The following is a 12,407-nucleotide window of genomic DNA, read 5'->3' on the forward strand; positions in this document are numbered from 1 at the left end:
TTTAATTAAAACAAGAGGCTTATCAGTACTTTGAAGAGGACCAGATATTTATTTTCTTTCTGAGCCCAGGACTGGGTCTTTCATGATGCCTGGGGGGGGGGGCAGGAGGGTAGTCAATAAGACAGACATCCTGGCATTGGTAATCTAATTAGCAAGGTATGTGTGGGGTTGTTGCACACTTCCAGGCCCAGTTTCATTTTGAGTAGGGAGGTGGAATCTGTGTAGATGTGGTTGATCAAAGGGAGAAGAAATTTTGAGTTAACCAAAGCTCTGCTTTTATAAAACCTAAGAAACATACAGATACTTTGAATGTCTGAGTGCTTGCACCAGTGGAATACTGGAGGAACTTGTAAAACTTGCTGCAACAGTATTTAGAACGGAGCATGTGGTGTGAAAGACTCCTTTTCCTAACGTTTTGGCTTCTTGTTTTTCTCCACCCACCACATCTCTGAAATATATCGTATATGTTAACTGTACTGCTGCCCTGACTTACTTTATGTTTGTTGCTATTTTGTGTTTTTATTATGTTTTTCTATTGATTGTGTATTTTTATTGTTTTTATTATATTTGTAAGCTGTGCTGAGCTCTGTTTTTAACAGCAGAAGGGCAGGGTATCAATCAATCAATCAATATTCCATAGTGTTGGAAACTAGAGTCTAGGCATTTAAGGCTGAAAATGTTGTTTTTTTAAAAAAAGATTTCTCACATCTTTCCCCAGTTTTTGGTGGTAATTCCTAGGCACAAAAACAAAACAACTGGACAATCCAAATATTAATATCCAAATTATATGCAAATAATTTGCATAATATGCAAATTAGCCTGCCCAGATTTGTGGAACTGGAATATGGCAACCCTACTTATAGGCGCATTCCAACTCTACCATTCTATGATTTTATATATTTGATGTTATCTGTTGTATTTTTTTGTTATTGATGGAAGCTACCCTGGGATTGTATTGACGTGCTGAAGGGTAGTCTACAAATTTTAGAAATAAATAAAATAAAAATACATTTTAAGGATACTAGGATTTTTGTCTGTCCTAAATGAATGAATGGAGGAGGGAAGGAATTTTCCCATGTTATATTATCTAGAGACCCTAGCTCTATTCATGTGTTACACATGCACAGAGCATTCCCGCATTCATGATGGAGTGGGACCAAACTTTTAGCCCCACCCACATCATCAGGTCTTCTTCCTGCAATAATCATGGATGTCTCCAGAGAAATTTAATTGCACAAGCATCTCCTAATGTGTAGGGGTTCTGTACAACCTGGTTGTGCATGTGTCCTTATTACACAGAGCCCCTACACAAGAGTAGGTGCTCATGTATTTGAATTTCTCTGCAAGCAACCACATGTTATATGCAGTTGTTGCAGGAAAAAGACCCAACAGCAGAAGCGTGACAAAACCACAGCCTTGCTCCACCAACATGGATATGCCTTTCACACAATAATGCATGACTAGGGCTGCAGGTTCTTCGAATGTGAGATCCATTTTTGCTTTTCCATGCAGCACACACCATGGTCCTCTTGCTTGAGTCATGAAGACATTTTTGCTCCTCAGCCACTTTTCTGCAGTGCATCTTTTCTGTCTTGACTGGGGCCACTGTAGGGTTGATATTCAGAGGGGAAGGGGGCTATATAGTCCTGTGTTAGAACAAGGGGTTGGGCTAATGGTAGCTTTTGATCTCTTCAAATGTATTCATCAGGTAGCAAAAGAGGCAGAACTTGGCTGTTGCATCCAAAGCTCCTTGCTGGGATCTACTTAGCTACAGGGCATTTTTGCCTCCAGTAGATGAAGTAGTCTAGGCTCAAGTCTCAGAGCTTAAGGATGAGCACTCTACCCTCAATCTCCCAAACTGAGTACACCACATGTGTTCCTCACAGTCTGTACCTGATGCCTAAATCAGCAGATGAACTTTTTACAAGAACTAATTGGAAGAATGAGCCAAAAGGGCAAGGAATAAATGCCCGCAGAGACAAAACTCGCACACACCCTCCCTCGGATGTGGTCTGTCTGGGTCAGAAGGACTAAGGTGATAAAAGAAAGCCACTGGCTACTTCTGCAGAGAGTAAAACCAGAAAGAGGAGAGGAAAGTGGGAGGTTGGTTTCACCTTCCAAGGCTATCAATCAGATGCCTTTCAAGAAACGCTAAACACAAATTGCTGCACAAGAAATCTCCACTAACAGCAAAGGACCTCCAGTGCGAATGGCTGCTGCTCTTCTCCTGGGTCTAAGAGCGTTCAGATTTGCTTAAGCAGAAGGTCTCCATTGAAAGGTTACCCTACTTAGCACATGCCTTCTTTATTCGCTCCCTTTCATTTATAGTTAGCTAACTTAGCTAAGCCACAAAAGTTACCATTGTTACCCCCAATCATAGTAATTAACCATATCAGAATTAATGGGCATTAAAAATAACTGGGAATCAACCTTTGAATCTCACTGCAACCACTCTCACACAACTCCAACAGTATGATTGCATAACCTTAAAGGGTCTCACCCATACTAAATTATCTTGAATATGCATGGGGGGGATCCTGGTCCACTTACACTGGAGTAGTTCCATTGATGTCTACTGTATTAAACCAAGTTGGCCTTCAAGCTGCTGCTTTCTTCCTCCTCCTCTTTATCATTCATCCAAAACTCATCCAAAACAAGTTTCAGGCTTCTTTGATTATAAGAACATAAGAACATAAGAAGAGCCTGCTGGATCAGGCTAGTGGCCCATCTAGTCCAGCATCCTGTTCTCACAGTGGCCAACCAGGTGCCTGGGGGAAGCCCGCAAGCAGGACCCGAGTGCAAGAACACTCTCCCCTCCTGAGGCTTCCGGCAACTGGTTTTCAGATCATACTGCCTCTGAATAGGGTGGCACAGCACAGCCATCATGGCTAGTAGCCATTGATAGCCCTGTCCTCCATGAATTTGTCTAACCTTCTTTTAAAGCCATCCAAGCTGGTGGCCATTACTGCATCTTGTGGGAGCAAATTCCATAGTTTAACTATGCGCTGAGTAAAGAAGTACTTCCTTTTGTCTGTCCTGAATCTTCCAACATTCAGCTTCTTTGAATGTCCACGAGTTCCAGTATTATGAGAGAGGGAGAAAAACTTTTCTCTATCCACTTTCTCAATGCCATGCATAATTTTAAACACTTCTATCATGTCTCCTCTGACCCGCCTTTTCTCTAAACTAAAATATTTGTAAAGAACAGAGATTCAGTCAAACTAAGTCAAGCGGTTGGGGCTATATAGCTTAATCACAGCTCTGCTCTCCTCTATTAACTTTATGCTGGTATTAAGGAGAAATCAATCAGCTGAAATGAAGCATTAGCCACAATTTCCTCCTCACGTGGGAAAAGCAACTACAGGCAGAGGTTCATTTGCAACCAAAATTGCTCCTGAGGGTGACAAGAGATCGAGAACAGTTCAGCTCCTAAAATGAGAGGAGCTTCCTTTGCAATACATCTATCTCCCTCCTTGGGCTCCTAAGCATCTCTTACATTTACACTTGAGGCAGGGGCTGGGAACTTGCTCAGCAGCACGGAAGGCCATGGCAGAAATATATCATAAGCTGGAGAGCTGCTGCTCATTTGCATGCAGTAGTTACATGCAATTAATGCAGTTTGCATATCATTTTCATGAACACAGCAGATGCTAAACTACAGTTGGTGGACATGTTGTACACACTTTACTATATTCTTGTTCTGAAACTGAATGGGGTGTGTGGGGGGGAACACTTGCATCCGCCCTTGAAAAATCTTGATACATCTTATGATTTACAAAGCCGAGAGTTCAAAAGCATACAGAAGGTGGGCTGCTGCTTTTTTATGCGCATATTTGTATCTAAGGCCTTCATACTTGTTTGCCAAAGGTGGGATTTTCAAAGTATTTATTGTATATTCTTTGAAGAAATAGTTTGCAGTGTGAGATGCCCAACGCGTTTCAGTCCATCAAGGGCTTTCATCAGGGGATTATAGTAGCTCAAAACTCTATATGCGCCAAAGAGGTAAAATTTCAATACTGCGGCAATCAAATAAATTATCAAAGAATTTATTTGATTGCCGCAGTATTGAAATTTTACCTCTTTGGCGCATATAGAGTTTTGAGCTACTATAATCCCCTGATGAAAGCCCTTGATGGGCTGAAACGCGTTGGGCATCTCACACTACAAACTATTTCTTCAAAGAATATACAATAAATACTTTGAAAATCCCACCTTTGGCATTCTGGGTTTACACCCTCCTTTTTTTGCTCTTTATTGTATGCCTTCCACCTTTTTTCCTCTTCATACTTGTTTGCCAGCAACATAAAATTGATTTCTGAAATCCTGAGGACTCAGCATTTATTTCAAAGTAAGGGCAAGGTGAGTTTCACAACAGCAACCCACAAAGAACTTCTGCCAGCAATAAAGATGTTGCCCGCCCACATTCTGATGGAATGCCCCTTACCCCAGAAGACTTCGCTATTGAAAATCCTGAATTGTCCTTATATAAAGTCATATCTCCTGGTTCAACTGCATCAGCTGAACATGCACCATGAACGTTTTCTTTTCTACCTTTTGATTCGTCCACCTTTCCTTGGCCAACCATTTATAGCTCCCACTGCCATAATAAGCCTCAATCCCGAATAGGAAGGCATTAAAGGTACCACTTCGGAACTCAGGGCTGATTTGTCTCACCTATGGACTTGTATTATGTTTGGGTGGGTAATCTTTTGTCTTAATAGATTTTTTTATGGATTGCCTGGCTTTTGTTTCTACTTCAGTGGCCTAAGCAAATCAATGCGGAGTGGTAAAAGAGATTGTTCTTCACTGCGAACAGAGACAGCCCTTCCCCCTCCCAGTTGGAAAAGAAAGGGCATTAGCAACAGAGACTGGGCAAAGGAAAACCTCCGGAATCAGGCTTATCTTTACGCTGGCAAGAATCCAAGCCATCTGATTTACACCTCTTCTAACTCTGTTAACAATGCCATTTGGTTTGCATCAAGCATTCACTGGAATTTAAAAATACAGAAAATCCCCACAGTGGCCTGAGAAAAGTTACATCATCATACTGCAGCAGGGACAGAATCCTGACATCTGCAGTTCTGCCAGCAAACTCTCCACATGCACAAGAGAGGACTCTCAGAACACAACAGCTGCAAAGCAAAAGTGAGATGCTTCTTATTCAAAGACTCCTAACAGTTGGGAGGGAGCTAAAAGGCTACTTCAGCCAATCCTGCGCCAATAAGGCAGCAATATCCATTCAGCAATCCTTCATTCTCTCTCCCCCCCCCCCGCAACCTGCAGTGTGCCATAAGCAGGTGTCTGGGGGCAGGGGGAGGAGTGCTTGCAGGACAAATTTGCTCCAGATAGCAAGCAAGCCACATGCTCAAGATCCAGAAAAGCACTTTTCATATCTGGTGGCACAGAGTTTTTTGTTTTTTTAACAACTCATGAATCCAAATAAAAATATATCCCACTTCTCTGTTAGCTTCACAGTGTGTGGGCTGTACAGACAAGCAATACCTGACTTAATGAAAGCCCCAAAACGTGCACGCCGGCAGAGCAACCCAGGAAGAGATTCTGACACATGTTCAGCTCTTGCCATGCATGCTTTTGTGTGTGCTTATAGGTCCCACCCATGACACCCAAGCAGCAGCAGCAGCAGCAAAGAGGCTGCAGGAAGGGCCAGGCTGCTCTGATGAGGCGCCAGATTGATCAGCCTAAATGGACAATCTGGGGCTCACAGCTGGGCAGGGATGCAAGGGTGCTGCCTGCACATTGTAACAGTGCCGTGCACCTGACATCCCCCCTTCTCGTTTACTTTTGCCTGTGTGCTGTGTGACAGTGGAAAGTTGGTTTTAAGCCCTCCACCCCAGCATGCTGTCAGCACAGGTCCACTGCAGCAGTCTGCAAGACAGCACCCCTCTGCAGCAATGCACTAATGCCAGGAATTCAGGAACATTTACTACAGATTCAGCAGCCTCCCGCTGCCTTTTCTCTATTCCCCTCCATTACTTCAACGAGTGAAGGGGTTTTCATGCTACGGAAAATACAGCTTCAGGAAGCTGCCTTGCTTCTCCCAAGTCAAAAAGCCACTCTGGGGTGGCTCTCAGGCATGCTCCTCAGCTTTTCAGAAGGATCTGCCAACTTCAGGCACACAAATTAAGCGTAGGCAGTCACTAGGGCTAACAACTCCCAGGAGTGCAGGAAAGTGTCTTACGCAGCTGCCCATTTCTTCACAATGACTTTGACCTTACTCCTTAGCTCATCTCAAGCCAAAGAGGGAGCAGAGCCAGTTTTCCTCTTCCATTAATTTGGGGCTCTCATTAACTCTTTGAATAAATCAGCCCCTGAAGCAAGTTAAGGGCACTCTCAAAGAATAACTCATGGTAGGAACCAGAGTCCAGGGCCACTTTCACATTTATTCCACTATTTTTCCACTTTAAACAGTTATGGTTTCCCCCAAAGTATCCTGGGAAGTGTAATTTGTGAAGGGTGCTGAGAGTTGCCAAGAGACCCCTATTCTCACAGAGCTGCAGTTCCCTGATTGGTTTAGCAGTCTGTCCCTTTTCCCAGAGAACTCTGGAAAACTGCAGGTGAGGGGAATATGGCTTTCCTAACAACCCCCAGCACTCTTCACAAACTACATTTCCCAGGATTCTTTGGAGGAAACCATGAATGTTTAAAGTGGAATAATGGTGGAATAAATGTACAGTAATAATAATAATAATAATAAATTTAATTTATGTGTCGCCTATCTGGCCAATGGCCACTCTAGGCGACGTACATGTAAACAGTTAAAATACAATACAATAAAATAGAATAGTACAATATAAAATACAGTAATACAATATAAAACAATACAGCAGCGATAAATACTAAAGCAGGGTAAGAAGCAATTCAGTCATAAAAATTAACCCTCCCCGGAAATCCCAAAGGCCTGTTGAAAGCCAGGTCTTTAAGGCTTTACGGAATACATTTAGGGAAGAGGCGTGCCGTAGATCTTGTGGGAGGGAGTTCCAAAGGGTGGGGGCCGCCACTGAGAATGCCCTCTCCCTAGTTCCCGCCAATCTAGCTGTTTTTGTTGGCGGGATTGAGAGAAGGCCCTGTGTGGCTGATCTTGTCAATGTGGCCTTGTTGAGTCTTCCTCTTCTGGTGCCCTTCCCTGAACTCATCTCCTCCCAACACTTGGATTTATTCTTCATACATGCCCTCTGGATTTTGTTTTGGTGGGCTGCAAGGGTATAGTCATCTAGAGTTGTAGACCCCTTATGTTTTTGGGAGTAGGGTCCCAGCATGGTCTCTATGTACAAGCCAATAAGCATGAAAGGGGAGCTTGTTAGCCACAGAAAAGAGTCTTCTCACTTGGGTAACAACATGTTTCCTAGTCCTTTCATACTTATTGGAGCCAATCAAAATGAAAGGAGACGAGTCAGTCACTGAGAAGATTCTTCTAAGTAGCTAACACATGCTTCCCCTTTCATGCTGATTGGCTCCTAGGGCGAGAAGTGAACTTCATGGCAAAGTACCTTGGTCTCCCAAATTGTAATCTCACACTTGACTTCATGTCAGTATTCTTAAAATCAGAAGATTTCTGGCAGCATTTAGCCCCTAGAGAGAGAAAGGAGGATTTGGAGGGGGGCTATGCACACAGCAGTTTTATTCTGGTTCTATAACTCTGTAATTACAGAGAATGTGAATCCTGGGGGTGTGGATATGAGGGGCTGTACCATAACTATCAAGAAGAGATCCTGCACTTCTGAATTTGCAACTATGCTACTGGTGGGTCAGCTGGTTGATGGGTGGGGGTGCCTGGAGGTGTGCTCTTTGGAAGCAAGAGGATCCAGGCATTATACTGGTTCCGCAGTCCTTTCCTCCCAGCTGCCACTGCCTTTTGCTTACTTGTTTGTAGATCCTTTAATTCCCCTGTAGTCCCACTTGCAGGCCCCCTTCCCATATTGTAGCAGTGGATATTTACTGCAATGAGAGACTTAGGCCTTGCAGTCACTCACACACACACACACACACACACACACGAAGGGTTGCATAGAGAAAAACATGGCAGACCAAACTAGGCAGACCAAACTAGACAGGCACTTCCAACCTCCCTCCTTCATCCTCCTGTCAAGTGCAAACCTTTAGCCTCAGCAAGGAAGATGAAGGAGCCAATCCACCACCACCCCAGTAACAAGTGAGCTCTGATAATTTGTCCTAAAGACGTTGCTTGGAAATAAGACCTGTGAGCTCCAAAGGGGATCTTTAGCTAGGTAATTCAACATGGAAATGGACTGCCTTCAAGTCGATTCCGACTAATGGTGACCCTATGAATAGCGTTTTTATGAGGCTGAGAGGCAGTGACTGGCCCAAGGTCACCCAGTGAGCTTCATGTCTATGTGAGGATTCGAACCGTGGTCTCCCTGGTCGTAGTCCAACACTTTAACCACTACGCCACATAGGCAGTGTAAAAACGGAAACGGAAGAACGGATGGGAAGGTTTGAGGCGGCGGCGATGGTGAGAGATTGGGGGTAGAGGCAGCATCGCAAGCCAAAGCTTCTCTTGACGGGACTTGATGCATTTGTTTACACGCAGCGTAGCAGAGAAGAGGCGGGCACTGCCGCAAGGTCCAGCGTTGCCAAAAGGGAGTATGCTGACGGCGTGCAGCACGCTCTGGGCCCTCTACAGGAAGCGCCGCCGCGGGGAGACACCCGGGAATATTGCTAACGCCTGCCGCTCGCGCACGCCGCTGCCCTGGCACCGAGATGTGCGGCTTTGCTGCTGAGCGTGAAATGAATGATCAACGAATAACGGCGAGAAACGCGATCTTAAAAAAACAATAAGGCACGAAGGAAAGGAAACGGCTTGGATTGAAAACAGGGCGCCCGCCCATCCACTAATAAAGGCATCCCTTATCCTTATTACAAGCGGGTGCCGCCACCCGCGAACACAACAGCGCTTTCTACGGCCAGACAAAAATCCACGGGGGGCGAAATCCGTCCCCGTTAACACTCTGGGATCCCTCCTAACACACCCCACGATTTGCGCCACGGGTTCAAATGTCATTGCCGTTGTGGGGGCTTAGCTTTGCTTTCCGTCCGCCCGCCCTTGCTCCGAGAGGTGCCGGGGCTCAAGCCGGCGCGCAGATCTAGCCTCTGACGCGGAAGTCCCGCGCTTTATACACCTAGCTGCCCGGCTGATGGCTCTGCGTGGAAGGCACCCTGCCTATGCTCAGAGCCGCTCCCTACGATTTCCTCTCCCTGGCACTGAAAAAGGGGCCCCATGGCCTGGAGACCCCTGGCTCAAGCTACACCCCGGCTCCCTCAGCAAAAATGGTTTCATCTTCTGGAAAAACACCCGCGGCAGGATTATTGCGAGGTTGACGGGCTGAGATCAAGCTTCCAACCGTGGGCACACTTTATCTGAGAGTAAGGCCCGCTGAGCTCAGCGAGACTTGCTCCCGAGTAAACACGTCCAGGAAGCCGCCGCCGCAGTCCTTCTAGGCACGTTTACTAGCGAGTAAATCCCCTTAAACTCGGTGGGACGGACTTCTAAGAAAGCACGCCTAGAGGAATCGCGCGGCGGGGAATGCCCATTCCTCGTCGGGGGCCGCAGGAAGAGAGCGGGCTGCCTACGAGTAGCCAGCGCCGGTCCTCTCGTCTAAAGCTACGTCGAGCGCCTCCACCCCGCCCCTGAGGCTGGCGCTGGCTCGCTCTTCTTCCCTGCCTTCTTCCGCGCTCTCAAATCCTGTTGTTTTGTGTCTTATCTGAGTTTTCTCTGCCTGTTCGGTGGCTAATTTGGAGGAAATGAGGGTCACATCTCTCAGATGGAGTAATTAAGGCGGATGGGTTTCGTGCGCCCTCTTCGCCAGTAAGCGGGGATCAGCTCCGTAACAAGAGTGGGGAAGGTGTGCGTCTTAAAGGAACATGACTATTTTAGTTTTGGTGATAATTCATTGCTGTTTGGAATCGGATTTTTTCCCCCCAGGGAATGGCTCCGGATTGCCCTTGTCTCGGCACAGTTCGTATCGCCTTATCTTCATTGCCACCTCTTCCCGCATGTCGCCGTTTTGGCCAGTCCCATCAAGAAAAGTTTGCTTCCACTTTGCAAGTCTGTCCTGCTCATTGAAGTCTGAGCTCCCTCCCCCCCAAGATGTTTATTTAGTAGATTCTTTTTCTCCCGGTAAGGAAACTCACATGGCGGGGTGTGTATTGGGGAGGGGGGATAAGCACTTTCCCAATTACTGCAGTTGTTACATACTAGGCAGAAAGGTGTGACGCTCCCTTTCCCCGTCACCTACTTAAAACAAAATAAACTTTTCGATTTCTGGAAGCACGCTGGTTGGCTTCCCCTCCATTTTTCATATATAAACATAGGGATCTGCGAAATGTATCTGAAATGTATAAATGATTTATTGTGTCTTTCTGTTAAAAGACAGAATGCTCTTCTGGGCAGGCTCTCTGGAGAATTACGGTCCGCATGTTTTGCTTTGTTTTAAACTTCCCTCCGCCCCGGAAAAAAAATGGCAAGGCAAGGGGACTTTGTAGTATTTTTAAACCTTTGATTTATTCCATATGTGACATCAGAACACAACAGTTTTTTTAAAACGTAAACAGCCTCTCCTGTCTATTGCAAAACGTACCATCCACGCACAGCCAACTCCAGTGGAGATGAAAGTTGCCTTTGAGGGAGGGAAAAGAGTGGTGTTCATAGATGTAAGCGGATCCACAGGAGAAATTTGGCAGCACAAAGGGAACCGGCCGCTCCCTCCCTCCCGGCAAGCTTGAAAGGCAAAATCCTTACCATGCAAGTTGGAAACATGATTTGCCTTACCTGCTTGCCCTAGGACGCCGGATCCGGCCAGGTACAGAAGCAGAAATGTCCAGAGGAGAGGAAATGTATCCATTTGGGGGAGGGTGGTGGTGGTAGCCGCGTGGAAGGAAATCTTGGCTGCAGAAGGGCGATTCCTCCCAAGCTACGTTGGATCGGGCTTTGCCTCTGCAACTGCGAAGCCCCTCTCCTTCCGAGGTGACACTGAGCCGTAGAATTCCCTTCGCCCAACGTTTGCAGCCCTCTTCGGGGCTGCCTCCCTTCCGCGCGGTGATAAACCCGCTTCCAAAAAGGATCCACAAGCCGGAGGGAAACTCCTTAAAGTCAGGCGAGGAGGAGGCGCTGGCAGCCGCTTATTAAGACGCGCATACACAAAATGACACACGGCGATGGATAAATGCAGAGACGCGCACACGCGTATGCCGGAGAAGGGGGGGAGCACGAGAGAGCGCGCGATGCCTCCAATTCTTCAAAGTGTCGTTTCCTTTAACGCAGTATCACCGCCGATGTTCCTCGGAGAGCCACCCAAAGAAATGTGTCGCCTTGGCATCGCAAACAGCCGCCCGAGCCTCAGATCTACACACACACCCCGAGCTCTTCCGCAGCGAAGAGCAAGATCACAACGCACGCACGCGTCTGTCTGTCTCTCAAGCGCTGCTTGCCATCCCCTGGAGTCAGGCTGCGTCTCCTGTCCCTTGCCCGCGTTCTGCCACTTTGCGCTGCTGCTGGTCAGTTTCACGCTAGAGACGCTTTCCGGATGCAGCGCCGGGAATGAATACTAAAGTGCTGCTTGATTCGTGGTGCCGCCGCCACCGCCGCCTTCAAGCTGGAAGATCTCCCGGCTGGAGTTGTGCCCCAAGCCGCCGCCGCCGCCGCCGCCTTTGCGTTCAGTGGCTCCTCTCTGGAGATGTGCGGTGTCGGCGCCTTCTTCCCTTCCTTTGCCTGCCTCTCGGCTTCCTCGCAGCCTTTTCAGGCAGAGCAGCATGTGGATGTCAGACAGAAAGGCAGAGCTATCCGATTACACGCTCGCCCAGGGCCCGCCCCTTCTATGTTTCTCATTTAAACAAAACACACCGAGGGAGAAGGGGGAAGCGGCAGCCCGCGAAACGCCGAGCAGTCTACGCTCAGAACTCGGCTGGGATCCAGGGGTAGGGGGGAGAGAGAGAGAGAGAGAGTGGGAGGGAGGGAGAGAGAGGGAGAAGAAGCAGACGCAGCGAAGCCCTCCTTGATTCCCTAGCAAGATCAAAGTGGATCCTGCTGACACCGTCTCTAGCCTAACTCCTACTCTCCCGGCTGCAATCCGCGCCTCGCCCTTGGCAGAAGCAACAAGTCCAATGCAAATACTTCCCCCCGCGCGCACGCACACACTTGCCAGCAGCCTCGGTAGCTTTATCTTGGCTTTATGTTGGGCGATTCTTGCAGGATTCCACCGGTTGTTGACGGGTGGCTTCCTATTGCACACACAAAGGTAGACACATGTACATAAGATTATTTTTAAAATAGCATTATTATACAGACACACACACACAAATAGAGGACACAAAAGTCCAGGAAATGGGGCTCATGGAGGACGAAGGGTGAGGAGCTAGCTTTAATGCTTAAC

At 47.1% G+C, this 12,407-nt stretch overlaps 1 protein-coding gene across 1 annotated transcript in view; it reads right to left on the reverse strand.

The window, feature by feature from the left end:
* NRP2 (neuropilin 2) overlaps nt 1–11,957 on the reverse strand; it is a 268,051-nt gene extending 256,094 nt beyond the window's left edge. Inside the window, exon 1 of the mRNA XM_061607912.1 lies at nt 10,808–11,957. Within this exon, the coding sequence (XP_061463896.1) occupies nt 10,808–10,880 (73 nt within the window). The 5' untranslated portion in view covers nt 10,881–11,957. The remainder of the gene's footprint in view (nt 1–10,807) is intronic.
* Between the last annotated feature and the right edge of the window lie 450 nt (nt 11,958–12,407).

This window comes from Rhineura floridana, chromosome 2 (genome assembly GCF_030035675.1).
Source record: "Rhineura floridana isolate rRhiFlo1 chromosome 2, rRhiFlo1.hap2, whole genome shotgun sequence".
NCBI lineage: Eukaryota > Metazoa > Chordata > Lepidosauria > Squamata > Rhineuridae > Rhineura > Rhineura floridana.